General features: G+C 39.5%; 1 protein-coding gene across 1 annotated transcript; it reads left to right on the top strand.

Moving 5' to 3' along the window:
• The first annotated feature begins 243 nt into the window (after positions 1-243).
• On the top strand, positions 244-26092 carry LOC131237193 (uncharacterized). The gene is made up of 11 exons (XM_058234862.1): positions 244-527; positions 728-905; positions 1860-1934; positions 2036-2273; positions 2351-2475; positions 4687-4720; positions 4821-4867; positions 5046-5186; positions 25304-25368; positions 25457-25529; positions 25616-26092. The coding sequence occupies exons 1-11, from the start codon at positions 422-424 to the stop codon at positions 25749-25751; spliced, it is 1218 nt and encodes a 405-aa protein (XP_058090845.1). The 5' UTR covers positions 244-421; the 3' UTR covers positions 25752-26092.
• Positions 26093-26757: the final 665 nt, after the last annotated feature.

The raw sequence follows: 26757 nt of genomic DNA, 5'->3' as shown, positions 1-26757 counted from the left end.
CCCAAAAAATCAGCTCAACTCGGCTCGAACTCAGTTTCGAACCGAGTGAGCTTTTTCGATTCGAGTCGAGTGAGCTAACCGAGCTCACTCGGTTCGTGTACAGCTCTAGCACCTAATCTGCGCCCGCTGAAGATGGGGGAAAACACAAGTTATCCAACGTATAACACTGCAGTCTACTCGTCAAAGGATCCACTCATCCAAGGGTCCGTCCACACGCTTGCTAAATTGACAAATGTGGTGCGTCGTGCGTGTAGGGCCAGCAAATGGTCGTGAAGAACCATTTCCTTTCCCTCCATAATTGAGATCTCCCTCCAAAGCCTCTCACAATCCCTCCCGTCTTAAAAAAACCCAGGTTGCTTCCACAATAACTCTCATTGCAGAGAAGAAGAAGAAAAAACAGGCAATCCAATCTAATCCAAACATGTCCACGACTCACCAACAGGATTTAGATCTCCTTCTCTCACTCCAAGACAGAGTTCTGGAAACCCCACCTGCCTCTCCTTCTTCCCTTCATTCCCGACCACCAGGTTCTTTCTTTTTTCTCTCTTTTTTCTCAATTATTTCATCTGGGTATGTTCTATATCTCCTCAGCGCGTTCACACACACACACACACACACACACACTCTCTCTCTCTCTCTCTCTCTCTCTCTCTCTCTCTCTCATGAGTTCCCTTCTTTATTCCCATTAGCATGAATTGGGTATTTCTTGATTCCATCCAATTTGCAGCCTACCTCTCGGATGATGGATTGCCGATGCGGAAAGCTGACATGTCTGTGTTCCGAAATGCTGTCCAGGACTATCTAACTGATAACAATGAACTCAGTAGCATAGCTACTGCTCCCAAATCAAACCCTTCGCTCTCAAAAGAAATTGATATTGAAAAGTTTTCAGGCTTGCGGATACGGTAAGTTAAAAGATCAGCCCTTCACTGTAATGCTTCTCGCAAATGCCTGTCTGCAGACGTGGAACACATGTTGCATTCATGACCATGAGGCCCTCTTAATCTTGACCGTTTGTGGTGGAGATCCAGGTAATCCCCACAACGTTTGCTAATCTGATTGCGTTTGTTTAATTGGTCCCCTCACTTCATTTTACTCAATGTGATGGGCCCCATTATGGTACTGGCCATGGCCAAATATGTGTCTTATCAGAAGATGCTAACCATTGAATGATGCCTATGGATGGACAGTTACTGCTAAATGATCCATGTTCGTTAGGAACTTACAGGCATCCAAACGACCCCTTAATTTAGATTAGCGTGGGGTGTTTCTCTCTGGGGGCATTGATTATATTGGTAATCAGGATTGTGTGCCAGAGTATAAAAACAGATTTGCAACTCCATTACTAGATACTTGAGAAAACACGAGAAAAATTATTAAGAAAATCCTATGGTCTGCAAGAACATACCACCAAAGCGATTCCAACTCTCACTACACGTCTCTCCTCATTTTTGGATGGCAATTGATGGTCTAGATCGTGGAAAATTTCAACACAAGCAAACCCACATGTGCCAACATGTGTGAGATGCATGAAGTTCATCAGGGGACCAGGTTGGTGACTTGGCCTAGTGCAGAAATTGAGGTGGGTAGCATGTGTAAAAAAAGTAATGGTTAGGTCCATACTCAATCTACCTGTGTGGATTGCCTGATTAGTGGATCAACCTGACTATTGGGCTCCAGCATGTTCATTGTGAAGCTTGCCTGAGAATGGTCAGGATCTTTCACACATGTGCCACATTGGCTATGTGGGGTCACATTTGTGTTTGGTGTTTGCAGATGGTTGCTTAGGGTCAGCATTCATCCCAATGAAAAGTAAATAAATGATATCTAGGTCCTTAAATTTTTTTTTTTTTTGTCAGGAATCTCTCTGTCTCTGCCATGGACTTGAATAACCATTTTTCGGATGTCCGCTTCATTCGGTTGCCAGCTATACGGTACCAAATCTGATCTAGTGAAATTTATCATAAATAATTTTCTAGCCGTTTGTGAGATTGCAATGTTGCCACCATTTCTTATATACGTTGTGTATTGTTAGGAATTCACTGATGGGCGATACTGTTTCTGGCTGTTGGGCGACTGTTGGCGTCTTAACAGAGAAAGGGCTTCCTAAAAAAAGCTCCAACTCAAAGACTTTCTGTGTGTGGAAAATGGGGTGTTTGGATGAATTGGCAGTTTCTGTTTTCTTGTTTGGTGATGCTTATACAAAGAATTGCAACGAACTGGCTGGAACAGTTTTTGCGTTGTTCAATGCGGGTGTTCGCAAGGATGCTGCGGTATAAATTTGAAAATGGTTGCATGTAATTTTCTTTGGAAATTCTGGATGTTTCTAACTTCCATTGTCTTTTGATAGGGTAATGGGTTCTCATTGAGTGTATATTCAGCTCATCAAGTTGTAAAGATGGGGATTTCTGTTGATTACGGTGTATGCAAGGGGAAAAGAAAGGACGGGATGGCCTGTGCAATGGTCATAAATAAGTATGTTTTCTTATTCTCATTGCTTTAGTGGCACCATATCTGTTCACTGTGTGTTCTAGACTCGGTTATGAATTCTCTTCCCCTTTCCCTTTTCTTTTTAGGGTTTGTTTGGATGGTGGGTAAAGAAAAGAAAAGAAAACAAAATTATAATGATTATCCAATGATGATTTTCCAAGATCTTCCATGAACATGGATTCCCATGGATTTCTTTTTGTGGGTCTTGTTTGGATAATAGGTGGAAATCTAAAATAAAGCTCTCACAAAAGTCGCCTCATATTTCGTGCATGGGAATTTGACTAGGTGTTAGGCTAATAATTGCATTTTGAAATCAATGTTTCTTTTGCCATCCAAACACGGAGGAACTTCCCATCATGGGAGAAGTCATCCATTCTCTTTTCCTTTGCCACAATTCAAATAGGACCTTAGTTGCTTAACCATTCCTCTCTCTATCTCGAAAATGGTTAATACTCTCTCTCTCTCTCTCTCTCTCTCTCTCCCTAAAATGGCTAAGAGATGGTTGCGCGTTTGCTAGTGGGCCATGGTCTGCAATAGTAGTATCATATTGGTTGATATGGCTGTATCATATCTCTGTTGGTGGGGTACAATTTGTGACACGGGGCCAAATAAGTCCACCTTAAAATCTTTGGCCTGTATCAGCCAAAACGGGGCATATCGGCACTAATAGGGCTCAATATGGTTCAATATAGTCTGATACGACCATAACGGTCTAAATTTGATGTTTTTCCCCTCAAACTTTCTCAAATTTCCTCTTCTTTCTCTTCTTCTTCTTCTTCTTCTCCATTACACTGGGCGTATCAACATTGATAGGGCCTAATACGGCTTGATACGGGTTTACACGACCATAACGTCCTGAATTTGATTTGATTTTTTTTTTCTTTTATTTCATTTATTGAGGAAGCATGGAAGTCATTTTTACACTAGATCTAGGGCTATTTAGGGATCGAAACAAAGACTTGAGTGAGATTCAATGAAAGGAACATTATGGAAAAAAAGGTAAACCAATAAACCATCATTTTTAAGAATGTTTTCTTCTTTTAGTTGTATTTCTATGTAATGGACCATAATTCATCAAATCACGTTTGGTTTGTGTTTGATTGGGTCTCATTTGGTTGATTTTCAATTGGGCAAGCTGACAGACAATAGGCTTGTCAGAAAATGGAGAATTAATTTAGTAAAAGTGTCTGGATGCTCGTCATAGCCCAATGACGCCAGCTGGTTGGAGATTTTAGTAGGCTTCTTGGAAACTTAATGGCATTGCTCAAGTTTTCGATTGAAGCTGAATTTGGATTGTTATTTTCCTTTTTGAGGCTTGGTGATTCACGGCTATGGCATTTCATGCTGGTGATGCAAGTTTTGATCATGATTTTTCTCTTGACCAAACTTCTTTGGTGATTGAGGCTTAGTGGCTGAATGGGGCATCTCAACTGAGAATGGTTGAAGGTGGAGCATTGCTGGCAGGAAGATGGTTTCCAAGAGTGCTCAAATTTGTTGATTGAATTCCACAAGAGTTTTCAACTTGTTGTTTGAAGGTGCAGAGAGGGACTGCTTGGCTCGTGTTGGGAATTCTTTTCCCCTATCTTAATTGTACCAATAAATTCAGTCATTGCTTTCTCATACATACATATGTCAATATAATGAAAATACCAAAAGAAGCTCTAGATTTGGGAATTTGGTATCAGAAACAAATGATAAAAATATCATCCCGACCACCGTCACAGTTGGTGCACCACTACTAGGTGGAGTTAATATATCCGGATACCCCCCGCCCCCCGCCCCCCGCCCCCCCCCCCCCCCCAAGCGTAAAATACACCATTATTTTGAATAAAGTCATTGTATAGTGGAAACCATTATAATGGATGCGAAAATGTTCTCATGGCTGACGTAAGGGGCTTTTTAGGCATCCCTTCCCGGTTTTGTTCCATTTCTTTTAACCTCTGTTATATTTTCATGAGGTTGATTTTAAAAACCTTGGGACCTTCTGGGGTAGTTGATCTTGGTATCTGAAAAAATCAACAGTAGAGAAGAAAGAGAGGGCTATCTTTGTTCCACCAAGACCTCAAATGAACAAATAATTTTATTCCCGTACTAATCAAAGTGGTTTTCTTGTGTCTATTTCTGGATTCCATTTTTCTAGTATGATTTGTATTTGTATATTTCCTCTTTACCTTACCAAGTATTTTTTCATTTCAGGCGTCGTGGAATATACTGCAAATACCATACTTCGGTGAGCATAGCTGCTCAAGCCTGCCTAATCTGATACAAATCTACAAATCTTAAACTTGTAGCTACTAATCTAAAGTTGTTTTGGTTTTGTCTCATGCCAGAATGTATCCCAAAAATACTCAACTCTGCGCTCTGAGCTTAAGGGTGGGTAAGTGTTTGCTTTTTTCCTTGTATCATCAAAATGTATTTGGTTCATCTGCAATTTCTTTATATTTTATGTAAAAACAAGTAAAACCCAGTATTACTCTCTACTGAAACCTCCACTTGTATTTCCTTAGTATCTTGATCTTGTCTCATTGGCTTTGATATGTTTGGTGTTGTTTCAGGAACTTACGACAAGCATTTAGGAACCATCTCAATGCTGAGGGGATTTACTTGGTGGATCGTCTAGCAGGTCATTCCAATTTTGGGAAGCCTGTGCAGCCAGTGAAAGTGATGTCTGTCGATGGGCTGAAAAAAGCTTTAAGGTGTGTACCAGAATCTTGAGCTTACGCTGATTGATAGCTGTTACCTTTAGCACTACTTCGTCAAAATTCTGCTAGATTTTATGTAAATTAAACATCAAACAGCATAAAGAGTTCTTGAAGATGCTCTTGAATTTTTATATAATGAGGAGTCATTAGGGCTGTAAACGGGTTGGATATTGCAGTATCTGATATCCCTATCTGACTGAGATATTTGATACCCGTATAAAATTTTTATCCGAGTCCCCTGGATAATACCCAACTTCGTATTTGTATCTGATTGTAAATTGGATATCCGATTGTTAGCTGGGTAACTGGTGTGTATCCACTCTGTGGGGTAATTGTGTAACCAAATGCTCTATGGGGCCTACTGTGAAGTCTGTGTTATATCACTCTGTCCATCTATTGCACAACCTCATGCAGCACATTGGCTTCAAAATCAGTAATGCTACAAGCAGTGAGATTGCACGCCCACCATTGAAACTTTCTTGGGGCCACAAAATTTTGAATGTGCTAATTTTTGTTTTTACGTCTTGTTCTGATGGGAATCACCTTATTAACGAACATGTTAGATGGCTTAGAAACATCAAGTGGACCCCAGGAAAGTTTCAATGGTGTGGCTATCCCTATTGTTTCCTATGGTGTAGCCCAATTGAGATTTAGATCTGCCTCATTTTTGGGCTCAAGCCATAACATAGGCTGGAGAAATTGATGAATGGAGTGGTTGTCACACAAACATCACGATGAGCTCCATGGAGCTTTTGTTTACACTTTCTCCCTCCAACACATTGTAATTCCCAAACTAGGCCAGAATTGTCTACAAACTACAACACCTTTTTACACAATGCATGAAACACCCAAGCTCTGTGGGCCACACCATTTTCTTTATGTAAATACACTCCGTTCCTAAGGTGAGCTTTTATTGAAACGTATGTACAAAATACTAGCTTGATAGAGAACTCCGATGGGCCACACCAACAAGAAAAATGTTAATTTTTTGCTAAACCCTTCAGTTCATGTGGTGTGGCTTGCCTGAGTTTTAGATCAGGCTGATTTTTCTATCTTCAATTGATCTTGGTGAGTTACAAACTGTTTTGATGAAAGATACATATCATGATGTCCTAAACACGTATGGTTGGCATCGCATTCCTGTCATGCCCCAAACTCGGGAATTGGGCTCACTAAATTCTCGGCTGCCAAGTTTGGTGCTGACAGCCTCCGTAGTACCTCATTCTCGGCTCTTAGCTCCCATATACTAGGTTCCGATCCCAGGATCCCATGAAGATTTTCAGGCTGATTTTTTATTTTATTTTTTGTAAAGGAGCATAACCATAAGTGTACCAAATCATTGAGTATAGTGTTGGAAAGGGAAATATAAGTGATTAAGAACTCAAAAAATCAGGTTCATGCTCCAGGCTCAATGCTGCTGAGATGCCCTAACATCACTTGCAACGTAAACAAACGTGCATAAGCCTCCTACGAAGCTTAGTAGAATGCATTTGTGCGTGCGCTACGCGGAAAATAATGAAGGGCTAAGCTGCCAAGTCCATGAATGTTGTTAACCATATCAAGGCTATGCAATGCAAGGTCTACGTGGCCGAGTATCATATGCTAAAGATGCAACACAAACATGTCAATCCTCATCTAGTCGGCGTATTAGAACAATTCGTAACTGGAAACAGCACCGTGGTCTAGTACACTCCAATGCTAGCTATCACCCATCGTGCGCATGACCAGGTGAGTGGAAAAGACCTCACTATCCGTCTCGTCAGTGGTATGCCAATGCCCACTCGGCTCGTTGATAGCGGACCGATTTCACGAGTTGGTTAAACTCAACCTAGCTTATAGCTTCCTACACCCAGGCAAATGAGGTCACACCCCTTTCCAACTGACCTCTACATAGTTGGAGATGTGGCCTAGTAGTATTTGACACTCGGATACTCATGTTATCCACTCAGTCTCGACGTTGGAGCATCCTACTGGTACCACAGGGTTTAGGGACTTTCACCTAAGGACATCTATAGTGCCCAAGTGTAGAACACATTTCCGGTATCCAATCTGGCCAGCCATTGTAGTCTGTGGAGGCCACAACCTTGATGTCGCTAGGGTGTGAAACTAATTGTGACATGCAGAATGCGAAATGCATGAGTCATACCATTCAAGTCATGTACCAAACCCGCGTATATCGCGCGATCAGGCGGGGCGACCCCATGTAGAGTCTCCTAAGTATCTCAAGCCGAAAGGCGTATGCTATAATTAGGGGTGTACATTGAGTCGAGCTGGCCTCAGCTCGACTCGGCTTGAACACTGGCTGACCTTAGCTCGGTCCTCGAGCCCGACTGGCCAGCTCAGCTCGGTTCAGTCAACAACTCGGGCCAGCTCGGGCCGAGTTCGAGCCAAGATTGAGCCGAGTTCGCCATTGAGGCATTTCCACAAACACCTGAACTGCAACTTCAAAATCCCACTGTTGGTCAGCAACATCAATGGCAAAGTAAACAAATTACTTATGAATGTGATGACATATTCATGCTTTTGTCACATGCATATTGTAGGTAATATCGAAGTTGAATAGTTAGGTGCTTGTTCTCTTTTAGAAATAACATCCTAGTTATCTTCTCATGCAGATAAGCCCAACAAATGGGCAAAAGAATTCTTACCTTGATAACCTCCTCAGTTTGTCCTAGTTGGGATGGCAAAGTCCAAGATGTCATCTTATGCAGAGAGAACTATTTTATCCCAGCTCTCTTTTTAATTCCCATGTATCACCCCGGGTTGAATGGAAGTAGTTGAGCATAAATATAAGATATACAATGTATCTCTAAGCTCATCAGATGCTTATCAAATGCCACTTCGTTGAGTCATTTTATCAAACAGTTGGTGAGCAACATCAATGGCAAAGTAACCGAGTCACCAAACTGGTTCGATCCAAGTTCGATTCGAGCTGGATTCGATCCGAGTCAAGTCGAGCTAGGGCCTGCTCGAACTCATTTTCGAGCTCAAAAAATCAGCTCGACTTGGCTCGAACTCAGCTTCGAACCGAGTCGAATCGAGCTTTTTCGAGTGGAGTCGAGCAAGCTAACTGAGCTAGCTCAGTTTGTGTACACCCCTAGCTATGATCAATCGTCATCCACAACAAGCATACAAATGATGCATATGGGCATATGAATGGCCATGGTATCCATTACACTAAGCATGTTACTAGTGTGTCCTATCAGGCTAAGCACATTAGCATGTTATCCAACATATCATGTGATAGTCGACCTTAATTGTTCCCGTATGTATAGAGAGTGGGACTCGAATGGTAGGCCCCACTAACAATGTGAAAGTCTTATGTGGTGGTGCTGGGGGTGCTGCTGGTGCTACTGACGCTCGAAAGGATGGATGGGCCGTGCACCTCCGTGGTGGTCAAAAGCTGCTGTGGCCGGGAGCTGCTGCTGCGGCGGTTTGTACTGTTGCCTCTACTGCTGCGGGGGAGGTCTCAACGGCTGATACAGTTGCCGCTACTGCTATCCTCATTGTTCCTCGTAGTATGGCCCACCTGAGTTGTCAATCTGGCTGGTTTATCTCCCAGGGCAACTTGATTGGAGTGGATGTTACATATACAACATTCCCCACCAATATAGTTTGATTGATTTACCGACCATCGAACATCGGTGTCGTAGAGGATTCCGATAGTAGGAAATTGGGTATTCTGGCATTATTTAGGTACTCTGGCAAAGTATGATACATGAGCAGTAGAAGCTGTACATGTGGACGTACAATAACCCAAGTTAAACTTGTTGGGAGAGGAGATCCCTCCTTGATCACACAACAATATCGATTAAAAAGGAAAAAAAAGGAGAAAATATGCAAACCACAACATATATTTACGTGCTTCCCTTTCGGTACGTCCATGAATTCACATTGATCCATTATACTAAAAAGGCAAAAAACAAAGAAGTAGCTCTTAATACAACGATGGCTCTCTCTCTCTCTCTCTCTCTCTCTCTCTCTCTCTCTCTCTCACAACATAATATATATTACCCCAAATGAACTAAGGTTTACATTAAACTCCATATGAAAGTGATGGTTAGATGAACGGTACAGTTCTGATGATTAGGCTCCACATCCTAACAATCTCCCACTTGGAGACCGATCGTAGGCAATCTCCCACTGAATATGCTGCATTTGTAAAAGCCCATGCCTCCATAGAGAATTTGATGTGAATTTCCTCACGGTCTTCAAGCTTGAAGACCAATAGAAACTAAACATGACTTTAGTATCCTTGGTGACCACCTTGGTCAACGTATCTATAGGGTTCTGATTTGTGTGAATCTTCTCCAAAATAAATTGTACATCCTCCAAAAGCAATCGTATGAAATGATATTTGATGTCTATATGCTTGGTTCTTGAATGAAAGTCTCAGTTCTTTACTAGATGGATTGCACTTTGACTGTTATTGTATAACTTACATTTTTCTTGCTTCTTAACCAACTCCTCCATGATACCCTATAGCCATACCATTTCCTTGCAAGCCTTTATTGTAGCAACATATTCTGCTTCTATTGTCGAGATGGTAACAATCCTCTGTAACCATGAGACCCAACTAACCGTTGCACTACCCAAAGTGAACACATTACCGATACTGCTCTTTGTGCTATTAATATCCCTTGCCAGATTTGAATCAACATATCCCTACAAATAGTACACCGCGGCATCAGTAGTACCTCTCATGTATCTGAGAATCCATTTGACAGCTTCCCAATGCTCTTTCCCTAGGTTGATGAGTTGTTTAAAAAGGGCTACATTCGAGAGAGCCTAAGCCCTTGTGTATTTCCAACCCTCCTTACTCCCAAGAAGGATGGAAGTTGGCGCATGTGTGTGACAACCGAGCTATTAGTAAAATCACAGTGACGTATCGTTTCCTCATTCCTCGGCTTGATGATATGCTAGACTTGATGCCATATGCCAACGTCTTCTCCAAAATTGATCTTTGCAGGGGATACCACCAGATTCACATCTGACTTGGTGATGAATGGAAGATGACATTTAAGACGAAAGACAGCCTCCACGAGTGGCTAGTAATGCCATTTGGTCTCACAAACGTGCCTAGCACTTTCATGTGCATTATGACGTAGTTGTTGTGCCTGTTTATTGGTAAGTTTGTCGTTGTCTAGTTTGACGACATTCTTATCTACAATACGTCAAGAAAGGAGCACCTTAATCATCCAAGTCTCATCTTTAGAGTCCTTCATCGCGAGCGCTTCTACATCAACTTAAAAAAGTGTACCTTCATGAGTGCATCAATGGTTTTCTTAGGGTACATTGTCTTATCGTAAGGTGTAGAGGTGGACCCTACCAAGGTGAAAGCCATAGTTGATTGGCTGACACCTACCACTATCTCTGAAGCCATAGTTTTCACGGCATTGCTACATTTTACAGACGTTTTGTGTGGAATTTTAGCAGCATCATGGCCCCAATCACCGATTGTATGAAACAAATGGAGTTTCGATGGACAAGTACAACAACACGAGCATTTGATAAAATCAAATGTAAGATGATCGAAGCTCCAATCTTGTGCCTTTTGGACTTTGAGAAGGTATTGGAGGTGAGCTGTGACGTCTCTAATGTCGACATTGGGGGGGGCAGCATCCAATAGCTTTCTTCGGCGAAAAAGCTCTCTAATGCAAAGCAGCGTTACTCCATTTATGACTTGAAATTTTATGCCGTTGTGCAGACTCTATGGCATTGACGTCACTATTTGGTTAGAAAGGAGTTTGTCCTATATTATGATCATGAAGCACTCAAGTATTTAAACTCTTAGAAGAAAAGTGCTCGTCGTGTCAAGTGGAGTGCATACCTTCAGGCGTTTTCTTTTGTCATTCGTCACAAGGCTGGCAAGGACAATCAGGTTGCTGATGCATTAAGCCGTCGTGCACATCTATTGTCATCGATGGCAGTCACTCTTCTGGAATTCGAAGAGATACGGTGTGAGTATGCTGATGACAAGTATTTCGGGTGTATTTATATTGGCATTCTTAGTGGAGAGCATGTGAGACACCCATAGTTCAACATTCACGATGGCTACTTGTTTCGGGGAATGCAACTTTGTCTATTCAATACATCCATTCGTGAGTATGTTGTGAGTGAGTTACATGCCGATGGGTATAGTGGACACTTGGGTCGTGGTAAGACCCTATATCTCGTTGGAGATAGATACTTTTGGCCTCGTATAAAATCAGATGTTGCTAAGATTTGTAAGTTCTGCAGGGTTTGCTAGCTTGCTAAGGGTCAAAAGAAAAACAGTGGATAGTATCAACCGCTGCCGATCCCACATGCTTCGTGGGAAGATCTTAGCATGGACTTCATCTTGGGTTTGCCAAAGGCCGCTCGGAAAGTTGATTCAGTATTTGTGGTGGTTGATCGATTTTCAAAGATGGCTCATTTTATACCATGCTCAAATATAGCAGATGCTCTGAAGATTACTCAGTTATTCTTTCGAGAGGTTGGTTGTCATCATGGGCTTTTATTGTCAATTGTGTCTGATCGTAATATCAAGTTCATAAGTTATTTCTGGAAAGCTCTTTGGGCAACAATGAAAACCAAGCTTCAGTTCTTTATGCATACCACCCTCAGACCGATGGCTAAATGGAAGTGGTCAATTGTACTTTGGGCAAGTTATTATGGTGTCTTGTCCGCGATCATGTAGCTACATGAGACTTAATTATACCCATGGCCAAGGTGTGCCAAAACGGTTACGTATCGGCCGTAATGGTGGGAACCGTTACGCGTTTCGGGGTCGTATCGGCCGTTACGAGATTTTGTACTCGTATCGGCCGATACGGCCCGTTACGGGCCCAAAATGGTAACTTTTTTTTTTTTTTTTTTTGTTTTCCATTTTAAGCTTTGTTTTTGCTGTTTTTTTGAAACCTATTGCTTCCAAACTGTTTCTCACTCCTTCTACTACTAATTTCGACCAACTTTGGCTAGGTATTTGAGATAAAAACACATTATATTATAGATTTTTTTGAATCAAAGCTCGGTGGGCCATTTTTCAGAAATTCATCAAAAATAGGTATTTATACTTTTTTTAATATGTTTTGCTGTTTTAATCATGTCATATGATGTGTTAATCATAGTAGAACATGTTAATGTGCATTTTACAGATTTGGGGTGCCATTTAATAATTTTTTTATATTTTTTTCTATTTACGCATGAATTTTGGCCCCTTTTTTTAAAATTCGAAAAATCAATTTTTAATGGTTGTTTTGCTGTTTTAATCATGCCATTTGATGTGTTAATCATAGTAGAACATGTTAATGTGCATTTTACAGATTTGGGGTGCCATTTTATATTTTTTTAATATTTTTTTCTATTTACGCATTTATTTTGGCCCTTTTTTTGAAAATTCGAAAAATTATTTTTTAATGATTCTTTTGCTGTTTTAATGATGCCATATGATGTGTTAATCATAGTAGAACATGTTAATGTGCATTTTATAGATTTGGGGTGCCATTTTATATATTTTTTATATTTTTTTCTATTTACGCATTTATTTTGGCCCTTTTTTTGAAAATTCAAAAAATCATTTTTTAATGGTTCTTTTGTTGTTTTAATGATGTCATATGATGTGTTAATCATAGTAGAACATGTTAATATGTATTTTACAGATTTGGGGTGCCATTTTATATTTTTTTTATATTTTTTTCTTTATTTCGGCCCTTTTTTTGAAAATTAGAAAAATCATTTTTTAATGATTCTTTTGCTGTTTTAATGATGCCATATGATGTGTTAATCATAGTAGAACCTGTTAATGTGCATTTTACATATTTGGGGTGCCATTTTATATATTTTTTTCTATTTACGCATGAATTTTGGCGGCCCTTTTTTTGAAAATTCGAAAAATCATTTTTTAATGATTCTTTTGCTGTTTTAATGATGTCATATGATGTGTTAATCATAGTAGAACATGTTAATGTGCATTTTACATATTTGGGGTGCCATTTTATATTTTTTTTTTATATTTTTTTTCTATTTACGCATGAATTTTGGTCCTAAAAAATAATTGCAAACACCTAAATGTAAGATATTTTCATATTACATTCATTCTAATATATCTATCATTGATAGTAGATAGTTAGAAAATTAAATATATGAATTTTGTAATCAAATTCAGGTTATCTGGTTCATAAATTCATCAGACAGTCCGATACAACTTCTCACCAAAGAGTGGACCGTTACACCACCATAAACATGTTCCAATTTATAAATGAATGCATATTTGGAATGCTTAGAATATTCCGGATTTAATCCATATTTTTTCATATTTTTTTAGAAAAAAAAAAATTTGCGCCGTTACGGGCCGTTATGCCCCCGTATCACCGTTACGCCCCCGTATCCGTATCGGTTTTAGAGGTCACCGTTACGCCAACCGATACCGATACAGGACACCTTGCCCATGGCTTAATTTGCTTATAATAATTCAGTCAATAGGTCCATAGGGATGGTCTCCTTTTGAAGCAGTAATTGGTATACAATTGCGTCTTCTAGTTGATTTGGTTCCTATAGAGTTGAGACTAAGTACAAAAGTTGATGACTTCATTTGCCATATGCAAAAGGTGCATGACGAAGTTCGATGCAATATGGCCACCAATAATGAAAGTTATAAGCAACATGCATACACAAGACGTTGCTTTGTTGAATTTGTGGAATGTGACATGGTTATGGCCTGTATTCGTCTTGAACAAGTTCCATCCTCGCAATGTGCGACTGTTTAAAATCATAAAGAAAATCAGTGCCAAGGCTTATGTTTTTGATCTCCCACTAGATTTACCTATTAGTCCTACTTTCAATGTGGAAGATCTTTCCATCTATCATGGGCACCATACTAATGATGATATCGAAGAACAAGCCATCACACTTCCAACCGATTTTCCACCTTCAGATACGATCGTTGATGTTCTCGATGACCAAATCGTCTTCATGCGCGAAGGTGGTTATTAGAAGTTTCTCGTTCGTTGCTAAGGACAACCTCTCTCCGATGCTACATGGATCACAACTACCGATTTCTAGCATCTGAATCCTGACCTCTATGAGCAATATCAAGCCATATTAACTCGTCGGAGTCAAGTTCTTTCAAATGGGGGAGGATTGATGCAGGCTGATCTGGGCCCATGATCCATGGGCCAAGCTAAAGCCCATTAAGCCCAAGCCCAACAATTGACCCATTAATGAGGCTCAAGCCTCCTATTTAGGTAGTTAGCTAGCGAAATCAATTAGCTAGCTACGAATAATCCAATAGTCAACATTTTTAATGCATCCTTATCTCTTTTGATCTCGTTTTCATATTTGTAATAAGTCATTGGTTGTCAATGACATTATGTTTTTTCCTTATATGTACGTTGCAAAAGTCTATATAAGGGCCTAAGATGAGTAATGTGAGGACACCTTTGAATTGAATCAAATTTATGCAATTGTTCTCTATATTTGTTTGAGTTCTCATGCTTAGATTGAAAATGCCTATGCTTGGATGCATCCTTCCCATCAGTCGGCTGCGCCACTTATGCGTATGCATGTCAGTTTCATAGAATACCATATCTTTGCTCCTAATGATTTTTTGATTTTCAGCATCCCAAGATCGATAAGCAAAATTATTATAATGAATTTGCACCTTCTGGTCTTAGGATCAAGCTTGGTCCTATTTTTAGAATCGATATAGATATAAGATATACAACCAAATACCTTTAAATAATATAAGTTTACCTCTTTTAAAGTCCATGTTTCCTTTTGCAATCCACCATTTAAAGCAATTGATGGTCTTCTGTTAATCAAGTTGTAGTATTTACGGCATTTGCCCAAAACTATTTAAGCAATCCAGCATGGATTCTCATGTTCCTTGCATGCTCTAAAATAGTTTTGTACATGTGCTCAGCTACACCATTCTGCTGTGGCTTTCTTGGAGTTGTTTTTTGTCTCTTGATTTCATTAATTGTAGAATACTCCTCGAACTTGTTATCGCAATAATCTCCCATATTATCTGATTTAAGACACTTTAGCTTTAGACCTGTTTCATTCTCAGCCAAAGCTTTTCATTTCTTGAACACATCAAATATTTTTGATTTATGCTTTTAGAAATAAATCCACAATTTTCTATTAGCATCATCAATACATGTAACAACATAAAGAGAGCCACCGATAGAGGATACCTTAGTTGGTCCCCACACATTAATTTGAACCAGTTCCAACCACTTCAACTTTGGAGCCCCTTCGACCTTCGAGAAGCTAACCTTCCTCTGTTCTCCATAGATACAATCTTTGCAAAAGTCCATATCAGTAGATTCTAGCCTTGGTAGCCTTTATTATTATTATTATTATTTTTTTGAAGACACAGGGTGTTCCCACCTCTTTTCGAAGTGAGACTAATCCCTGGTAGCTTTTATTTAGAAAGTAGAACATTTATCTCATTTTTGCTCATGTGCCCTAGTCCATGATGCCATATATGTGTGTCCACCCTTGATGATGCAACTGCAATGGAACTATAAGAGTCGGAAGTTAAGTAAAGAGCACACTCCTTAACCCGGGCAATTACCATAGCCCCCTTCATGATCTTCCATGAATCACTAGTGACGGTTGTCATGTGTCCAGAATCTGTGAGCTGGCCAACCGGAATCAAATTCCTTTTTAGATATGGAACATGTTTGACATCTTTCAGCTTCAACACTGTCCTATTCGACTTGTTTATCTAAACGTTCCCGTTTCCAATGATATAGCAGGGTTCATCATCTCCCAAGTATACTTTTCGAGATTACCCTGCTCATAATTATAAAGAACATTCCTACTCGAAGTAGCATGAAATGAGGCACCGAAATCTATTGCTTAAGATTCATTACGAGTATCCAAAGCAAGGAATGCCAAATCGGTTACGTATCGGCCGATACGAGAATCCAAAGCAAGGAATGCCAAATCGGTTACGTATCGGCCGATACGGCCGATACGTAACGGTAATGGTACGCACCGTTACCCGATTCGGGGCCGAAACGGCCGATTCCAATTTTTGTACCCGTATCGGCCGATATGGGCGTAACGGCCGATACGGGCGTAACGGTCACCCGTAATGGTCAGCGCCGTAACGGTCGAAAAACGGCCATTTTTTTTTGCATTTTAAGGTCCGTTTTTGATGTTTTTTCGAAACTTCTTGCTTCCAAACTCCTTCTCACTCCTTCTACTGCTAATTTCGACCAACCTTGGCTAGATATTTGAGGAAAAAACACATTATATTGGCGGATTTTGTTGAATCAAAGCTTGGTGGGCCATTTTTCATAAATTTGTCAAAAATAGGTATTTATACTTTTTTTAATATGTTTTGCTGTTTTAATTATCTCATATGATGTGTTAATCATAGTAGAACATGTTAATATGCATTTTACAGATTTGGGGTGCCATTTAATATTTTTTTAATATTTTTTTCTATTTACGCATGAATTTTGCCCCTTTTTTTTAAAATTCAAAAAATCAATTTTTAATGATTGTTTTGCTGTTTTAATCACTCCATATGATGTGTTAATCATAGTAGAACATGTTAATGTGCATTTTACAGATTTGGGGACCCATTTTATATTTTTTAAATATTTTTTTCTATTTACGCATGAATTTTGCCCCTTTTTTTAAAATTCAAAAAATCAATTTTTAATGATTGTTTTGCTGTTTTAATCACTCCATATGATGTGTTAATCATAGTAGAACATGTTAATGTGCATTTTACAGATTTGGGGTCCCATTTTATATTTTTTAAATATTTTTTTCCTATTTACGCATGAATTTTGCCCCTTTTTTTAAAATTCAAAAAATCAATTTTTAATGATTGTTTTGCTGTTTTAATCACTCCATATGATGTGTTAATCATAGTAGAACATGTTAATGTGCATTTTACAGATTTGGGGTCCCATTTTATATTTTTTAAATATTTTTTTCTATTTACGCATGAATTTTGCCCCTTTTTTTAAAAATTCGAAAAATCAATTTTTAATGATTGTTTTGCTGTTTTAATCACTCCATATGATGTGTTAATCATAGTAGAACATGTTAATGTGCATTTTACAGATTTGGGGTCCCATTTTATATTTTTTAAATATTTTTTTCTATTTACGCATGAATTTTGCCCCTTTTTTTAAAAATTCAAAAAATCAATTTTTAATGGTTGTATTACTGTTTTAATCATGCCATATGATGTGTTAATCATAGTAGAATATGTTAATGTGCATTTTACAGATTTGGGGTGTCATTTTATAATTTTTTAATATTTTTTTCTATTTACACATTAATTATGGCCCTTCTTTTTTAAATTTAAAAAATAATTTTTTAATGATTGTTTTACTGTTTTAATCATGCCATGTGATATGTTAATCATAGTAGAACATGTTAATGTGTATTTTACAGATTTGGGGTGTCATTTTATAATTTTTTTCTATTTTCGAATTAGTGACTTTATGTTTTTATTTGCTTATATTGGACAGGTTTTGCCTTGGAGCTTCTTAGGGTTTAGTTAGAATATAAAATCATCTTTATTAACATAGGTCATACACTCATACTCAAATCTAATTATCTAGTGTCTACCTAAGCCTAAAGAAATGTCTGGATCTGGCCAACAACAAGTAAGTGATGATATTGGATGGCAACATTGTGAGAGGGTTGGTGGTACTAGGCACCAAATGAAGTGCAAGTATTGTGATAGACTAGTGACTGGTGGAATTACCCGTCTCAAACAACATTTGGCACATCGAAAGGGTCAAGTTGCGCCATGTAGTAGAGTACCGAAAGAGATAATGCTTTTAATGCAAGCTAGTCTGGATGAGTCGAAGGGTAAACGTGCTGCTGTACAAAAGAAGAAAGATGATATTTTGGATGCAGCTCGACAGGAAGTGTTTGGTCCTGAATATATGGGCATTCGTGATGAAGATATTATTGATTCTGACGAAGATTCAGATCGAGAATTTACTATAGCTAGGAGAGAGAGCTTGCGTCTAGCTCGTGAAGAGGAAGAACGTCGCCGCATGTTTGGCACGCATGGGTCAGTGCGTGATACAGGAGGGGGGGGTAGGTTTGGTGGGTTACGACGTATGTTTGGGAGCCGACGATAGACATCTTCACATGATGCCCCTATACGTTTGGATGAAGAAGTAAATGAGCCTAGGAGACCCTCTATTGATCTAATCCTATTTAGGAAAGAATCAACTAAACAAAAGAAGATAAAACAAATGTGGAGTAGAACTTTCGTTGAGAAATTAGGTAGAGCAGCAGCAAAGTTATTTATACATGCCAACATACCTCCTAACGCAGCCAATTCTCCATATTGGCAGGTGGTAATTGATGCAGCAGCAGAAGCAGGTGAAGGAATAAAAGCTCCCACGGCTAAGGAGATTAGGGGAAAATGGACAGATGCAGAGTATGCGGATGTGAAAGCATACGTGGCTACCTTTAAACCTGTATGGCAAGCCAGAGGATGCACAATCATGTGTGATGGTTGGACTGGCCCAACCAGACGCAGCATGATCAACTTCATGGTATACTGTCACTTAGGAACTATATACCACAAGTCAATTGATGCCTCAGAGGCAACAAAAAATTCTACTTATATTAATGGACTAATGGATAAAGTTGTGGACGAGATTGGAGAGGAGAATATAGTGCAGATTGTGACAGATAATGAAGCAACATATAAGCTTGCAGGACATATGTTGATGGATAAGAGAAAACATCTTTTTTGGTCACCATGTGCTGCCCATTGTATTGATCTTATATTGGAAGATATTGGGAGGAAGAAGAATGTTAAGGAAATGGTCGAAAGGGCAAGGGAAGTGACGACGTTTATTTACAACCATAATCAAGTAGTTGCAATAATGAGAAAGTTTACGAAAGGACGAGAGTTGTTGAGGCCTGCGGCGACTAGATTCGCAACAAACTTTATAGCATTAGAGAGTTTATTCCAGCATAGAGAAGAGTTGAGTGAGATGTTCGCTTCCCGAGAATGGCTCAACACAAAACATGGGAAGAAGACATCAGGAATACCGGTCGAAGTTGTGAACACCATACGGGACAACAAATATTGGAAGAAGGTCAAGGCGATCCTAAAGGTGATGGAGCTACTAATGAGGGTACTCCGTCTTGTTGAATCCGATGAAGCACCTACCATGGGCTTCCTATATGATGCCATGGATAAGGTAAAGCTTGCAATTCAACGTGATTGTAGAAGTTGGCAGACTTATTGGAAGATGATCGACAAGAGATGGACAAACCAACTCCATCACGATCTTCATGCAGCAGGTTACTACCTAAATCCTAGGTATAGATATGCCCAATCATTTGTTGCGGATGATGAAGTTCGTGTCGGGCTAAAAAATGTGATAAAGAGATTAGAGCCTGACTTAGATCTGCAAATAAAGGCATTAAATAAATTAGATACATTTGGAAATCGCCTTGGTAGCTTTGGAGATGCTCTTGCACAGCATGCAGTGTCTAGATTGCAACCGGCCGAATGGTGGATTAATTTCGGAGAGAGTACGAAGGCTCTCCAAAAAATTACAGTAAAAGTTTTGAGCCAGACAACATCTTCCTCTAGCTGTGAAAGGAATTGGAGTTGTTTTGCGCTCATTCATTCAAATAATAGGAATAGATTGCAGACTAGAACATTAGATAGACTTGTCTTCATGCACTACAATATAAAACTAAGAATGCGACGATATTATAGGAGCATTACAGCTACTGATGACGGAGACTACTGTCCAATAAACTTGGATAATATTTATGATGAGGATGACCCACTTCTACCTTGGTTGGAAACAAGGGAAAAACAAATTGAAGAGGATAGTGAAGAATTGGAAATTGATGACCCAGAAATACGCAGAGCGCAACAAGAGAGTCGTGCAGATGTGTTGGACCCAGTAAGAGGGGCAGCGTTTATGCCACGTACAGATACGGCTCAAGATCAACAAAAGAGTACGAGCAGTGGTAGCGTGACCGTGTCGGATGAAGACGATGACCCCCCTGCCCCTGGTGCTGGCACTTCTGGTGTTGCTCAGTGCCCTATACAGCCGTCTACAGATCACGATGTCGATGAACAGCGACGAGGTGGTACACGAGGTCGGACTTATGAGTGTACCGAGTCACGATACAGCCAGCAGGAGGTGGGTACATCTAGTGGTGCACCGGGTCCGAGAGGTTCGGAACATCAGCAGGCTCATGGTCTTGGTTATTATGATGGATATTCTTATGGTGAATTGAATTATGATGGTTATACTGAGCCTGTTCCATCACATTCATGTTGGAGTAGCCCTCCCGATCAATATCCATATGATTATAGATATCCAGATCCAAATCCAAGTTACTCATCACAGCAGACGCACTCTCAATCTCAAGATTCTCAACAGCCTGAGTATGGGCACCAGTATGGCTATTCGACGGGCACTGGTGGATATCCTTATTCCGGGTCAGAGTCGTTGCCTAGTCAGGATCATCATCCTCTAGTTTCGTTGATCTAGTATTTCCTTCTGGCACTGGATATTATGGATATGTAGCACCTACACCTATTGGACAGCCTCAGCCTGATGGTGACGATGACGATGATGTGGAGGTCGAGCAACCACAAAAAAGCAGATTTTCATTTTGGTGGTGACTTGTGATTGTGACTTGTGAGTATATATTTGTGTTAAGGTAAGTATTTGTTGCAGCAGACAGCTCACAATAGTATTATTGCAAGAAGCCATGCACACACTTGACACTGCCGAACTTGTATTTAAAATAGCTCCCCTGACAACCAATCAAGTAATCCTTAATCAAGTTGCAGGGGAGTATATCAGACACTACTAATTATTTTTTTTTAATATTCTTGACTTGAGGATGTTAGGTCATAGAAAGGAATCACACTATCACAGTCACGTGCACCACACTGCACAGGACCACAGGTATGTTCGAGAAATTCCTCAAAAATAATTGCAAACACCTGATGTAAGATATTTTCATTTTACATTCATTCTAATATATCTATCATTGATAGTAGATAGTTAGAAAATTAAATATATGAATTTTGTAGTCAAATTCAGGTTATCTGGTTCATAAATTCATCAGAAAGTCCGATACAACTTCTCACCAAAGAGTGGACCGTTACACCACCATAAACATGTTCCAATTTATAAATGAATGCATATTTGGAATGCTTAGAATATTCTGGATTTAATCCATATTTTTTCATATTTTTTTGGCAAAAAAAATTTTTTGCGCCGTTACGGGCCGTTATGCCCCCGTATCACCGTTACGCCCCCGTATCCGTATCTGTTTTGGAGGACACCGTTACGCCAACCGATACCGATACGGGATACCTTGATCCAAAGACATAATTAGGGCATTAGAAATGCATTCTTTAGAGATGTTTACAAAATCTTTACCTTTTGTTGTTTCTTTGGAACTTTATAGTCCTGCTTCATGTGCCCCCTTTGTCGCAATTTCAACAACCATCACCCTTTCCTTGCGGAGGCTTGGATGATTTGTTCTTCCTTGATCTCAGTCGACCATAGTTTTGTTTCCTCTGTTTTATATTTTTCCTATTTCTTCAACATTTAGAGCATTCCCCGATGTTTCACTTTAAGATCTTGAGGCTTTCCCCAAGATTTCTCACTTAGAACGAGGCCAACAACATCATATTTCAACTTTGTTGATTCAGTAGAATTGCTCGAACCCAATAAGATGCTCAACCACGTTTCCGCCATTAGACATCTTCATATTGAACAACCTCTGCATCAGAAGAACCTTGTTGGAAGCAGAGGATTTTTTGTACATCCTTGATAGGACTGCCATCAATTCCTCTATGGTCTTTTCCTTCACGATGTTGAACGCAACAGATTTCGCCAGAGAAAGTCGAATCGTTCCCAAAGCCTTTCTGTCAAGCACCTCCCAGTCACTATTGGACATTTTCTTTAGTATCTTCTTTTTTCCTCCAAGAGGAAGATATAGTTCCTTCTGATAGAAATACTCTTCTATTTGTATCTTCCAAAATTCAAAGTTCGATCCTTCTGATAGAAATACTCTTCTATTTGTATCTTCCAAAATTCAAAGTTCGAACCATTGAACTTTTCAATCCTCACATTTCCTTCTTCTGACATTGCTCCCACTCAAACCAAGAGCTTTGATACCAATTGTTGGGAGATCTCTCCTTGATCACACACACAACAACATCGATCAAAAGAAAAGAAAAAAAAAGAGAGGAGAAAATATGTAAATCACAACACAGAGATTTACGTGGTTCCATGTCAATACGTCCATGGATTCACACCAACTATGCTCGAATGCAAAAAAAACAAAGAAGCAATTCTCAATACAATGACAACTCTCTCTTCTCTCTCACACGACATAATATATATTACCCCAAACGAACAAGGGTTTACATAATACTCCATGTGAAATTATGAAATTGCCCTCTGGGCCGGGGGCTTCGCCTCTGGACTCCCAAGCAAGGGGGCACTTCCTCCGTGCTTATGATGCATCTACCCTTGGTTTAATGGATGGATTTGTCTATGCCTTGGTATATAGGCCCAAAAGTTGGAATAACTGCTTGTGCTATGGGGTATGCTTCTAGGACTCGATCATGAAGGTCCTAATCATCGATAACGATCTATAAGGGCAATCACGATCACGAGAAGCAAAAGCTCGATCAGGATTTATATATGCAACTTAAGTCAACTACTTCAACTGATGCTCGACTGCTCATTATGCTCCCCATTCACTCTGCGTTGAGGTGTTGTGCCTCTACTTGGCTCAGATGCTTCATTTGGGACCAGGTATGTATTTGTGTATGTATTTGTATATGCATAAAATACTGCTTCAACCACTTGATCAATTGGCTTTGCTACTTGTGTTGCTTTGAGGGAAATAATGCAGAATTCATATGTTCCCAGTGCGAAGAATGCATCGTAACATAACATGTGCATATTTGCCTCCTGAGGAAAAATTGATCGAAATGAATCTCATTGATCTAACAATTGGCCCACCAAGTGCTAACCTTTGAATCAGGACTCAGCGATCGAAGTGATGGATTTCTTAGTAAATTCGATCTCCCCTCTTTCGACTAACTTCAAAAAGAATGCATTGGATGGATGCCCACAAATTTGATCCATTACCTTCATTGGGTTCCTTCTATCTGTTTAAGCACCACCCACACCACCGAGCCTTCTTGTACCTGCACTAAGCTTAGTAGGTATCTCCCTCTATAAAGATCTATATCCATATCTTATTGAGCAAGATCCTGTTCCAGGCCTTAGGGATCATCCAATCTATATCCATGGATCAAAATCCAGTTATCAAAAGTGGAACCGTACAACCACCTTAGTTTCGTAGATCCTGCTACAACATATCCCAATCTGGCTTTCCCACTGCCACCCTGCCCAGCGTCCCTACCTGTTCCAACAAGTGATCAAGATTTCGACATCTTCCTAGAAGTGATGTTCCCGGATTTTGCACATACCTACCTATGGTCCATCTAGGTGTTTCATATCTAGTCCCATATCCCTAAGGTGCAGGAGAAGCAAAGGCACAACTCTAATACTCTCTGAGCTTAATGTGGAGTTCAACCCACGAAAGTGATGACTGGATGAACAATACACCTCTGATGATTAGGCTTCACAGATCCTAACAAAACTGACTACATTGTGGGACCCAATGTTTCTAATTCATGTCCAGTTAGAGTGGTTGAACAATTCTAACCTATGATTCATGGACACTTGTTGGTTAAAATAGGACCATTGTTGGATTTATTTTTGCAATTCTAATTATATTAGTACTCCATGACTCGTTAAAATATATTAAATTACAAAATACCCTCAAGTAATTGGGTAAGCAGACACTGATTGCTAATAACAGTATCTGACCTACTTAGAAGTTGGGTAAGCAGGTAAAAGTTTTTAAGTTGAGTAGAAAACACTTCCGAATCCTAATTTTTCCTGTTCAGATTTGTCAGGTAATTCGGTAAATGGATATCCATTGCCAGCCCTAGGAGTCATTGTCTTTTCTTATAACCAAGATGTCTTACAGATATTTCTTCATATTATGTTGAACACATGCCCTTGATTTGTTGTTGATTATCCTAAACCAGCAATTACCCTTGTGTATTTTATACTCCCAACTACTGGGGCGTTCAACGTTATATAAGCATGATTATTGTTTGACCTCCTGTGAAACTTTCTAGTAAGGAAAATGCTTGGGACCTCGCCTAGGCACCTACTGGGGTTACTTTTTATAACATTGGGGAAATGACTTAAATGTGTTTGAAATCCACCCTGTCCATCAGGTACAACACCTCATGTGCCTTGATGCTAAAAATAGGCTAAATCAACATTTACATGGGCCCCCCATAAAATTATGCTTAAAACCTCTAAATTCATTTGGTATGACCCACCTGGATTTTGGAATACTGTGATTCTTGGGTAGTTCATTCATCCTGACGAGGCACATCAGATGAATGGATTGGATGACATAAACCCCACTGTGGGCCTTAAACTAATGGTGGGTGTTCCATCCCAACCATTTCCTGTTGTGTGACCCACCTGAGTGTTGGATCATCATGATTTTTGGGTTCCATGGTGAACATGAGGCAGCTTACCTGATCTACTACTGGGTGGATCTTATGAAAGTTCCACTCTCTCAGTTAGTGAAAGTAAACTAGCGTGAGTTACGTATGTGCAGTTCTTCTGATAAATATATCAAGATTAGGAAACAGTCTGAAGTTGTAATCACGTAGTTGAGCTTTGCCATAGTCCACATGCACCTGTATCACATGGCCACGCATGCAAACCTGGACTTACTGGACATCCCATACATGTATGACCTACATGATGGGCGGGCCAGCCAGATTTTTGGAACAGCTCATCTGCAAACTAGGGCCCACCTGATGCACAGCACGGATGTTACACAGACATGTCAGATGAATGGAGGTGTGCATGAGCTTAGCAAGGCTTCCTGTTTGATGTTGAGTGAACAATGCAGCCTCTGGCTCTGGCTCTGCCCATGCTAAAAGAAAATATCAAATCTCTTGGCAGGAGGCTTCCTGCTATTCTTGCTAATTACTAATTAATTCTGACAGTATGATATACAAATAACAGCAATGCAGGTAAGGTGACGACCAATAGCCGATCACAAGGAATAAGATTCCTAACAGAAGTCACAGGTATAAAGTAAATTTTCTTTCCTCTCTTGTTCATGTCAGCCAATCTTCTGCAGCCTATTTGTTCGAGCTTTTGCTGCTTTAATTGCAGGGAAAATGCATTCAAAAGATCCAAGTAAAGGGTCTGCAGAGCACAACCAACAAAGGGGTAGTTCCCAAAAAAGGTGAACTTATCAGATAATAGTTCTACAATTTATTTTTTTGGTTTATGTTCTGTGCATTGAAGCACGATCCTGGTACTGTTTTTCAGGGTATCTTCTGCGACGAAGGTAGCTTCCAAAATAGTCATAGAAAACCAACAACCACTGCCAAAGAGAAAGAAAACCGAAGAGGCTTCAGAGAATTTGATTGAATTAGAAATTGTTAGTTCAGAGGAAGAGGGATGAAAGCATCAGCCATCCTCAACCATGGTTGCTTGATATGCGAAAATCACACATGGCATGTATTCAACTGTTTGGAGATGAGATTCATCCATACAGTAAGGACGGGTATGTGCAAAGCTTACAGTAGTAATCAAAATATCAAATATAACACCCACTGGGGCTGTCAAATGGTCAGGCCATGCCTGGTGTTGAACTGGGAATCTTGTCAAAAAGAGCCATGAGTGGAATTTTGTTTTGCTTCAGAGTATTATCTATTTTCAGCAATTTTAAAATTGTCTTCCCAATTAAATGCTTTAAATTTAATTATTAAAATGTTGAGCTGAGTAAAGATTCTGAGTTTTGGAGTTGGGAGTTTTTGTGTTTTTGAACCATATGAGTTGAGATATTCAGACCTTAGATCCAACAACTTAGATGGTTAACTTGGCAAAGATAGGTTTTGAGACCTCCATGCGGATCCAATCCATTCATTCATACCACTAGGGCGCGCCATTGTATAAAAATCATGCTGATCAGATGTTCGTAACCATCCAATGAATGACTGAAATAACAAAACAGGTCCAATAATCATTTTGAAAAAAAAAAAAAAAAAAAAACTACCAAGTAGGTTGCTTATGATTATTCTTGTAAAGAAGAATGTGGATGTGTTTCTCACTTTATATATATATATATATATATAAAAATGAGGAAGAGATGTTGTGCGAGAGATTCTTCCTCCACACAATAGGAATAAAGAAGATATATATATATATATATATATATATATATATATATATATATATATATATATATATATATATCTTCTTTATTCCCATTGTGTGGAGGAAGAATCTCTCGCACAACATCTCTTCCTCATTTATCATGAATCCTCCTTCATTTCTATTTCCTTTTGCTTTCCCAGCCAGCAGCCACGGACAGCCCTTTTGAGGTCACTACCAACCACTAATAACCCTTCCAAGGCCTACCCCTTGCCTTAGATAGTTCTCTAAGGCCATCACTGCCACTGGCCCCT

This window comes from Magnolia sinica, chromosome 2, assembly GCF_029962835.1.
Source record: "Magnolia sinica isolate HGM2019 chromosome 2, MsV1, whole genome shotgun sequence".
Classification (NCBI taxonomy): Eukaryota; Viridiplantae; Streptophyta; class Magnoliopsida; order Magnoliales; family Magnoliaceae; genus Magnolia; species Magnolia sinica.
Note: the sequence above shows the minus strand (reverse complement) of the source record. Positions and strands in the feature narration are given on the sequence as shown.

Excerpts from the sequence above, each read along its gene's own strand:
- LOC131237193 (XM_058234862.1), top strand. The coding sequence starts at position 422 with ATGTCCACGACTCACCAACAGGATTTAGATCTCCTTCTCTCACTCCAA. Across the intron at positions 528-727 it reads CCTTCATTCCCGACCACCAG|CCTACCTCTCGGATGATGGA; the intron begins GTTCTTTCTTTT and ends TCCAATTTGCAG. Across the intron at positions 906-1,859 it reads TTTTCAGGCTTGCGGATACG|GAATCTCTCTGTCTCTGCCA; the intron begins GTAAGTTAAAAG and ends TTTTTTTGTCAG.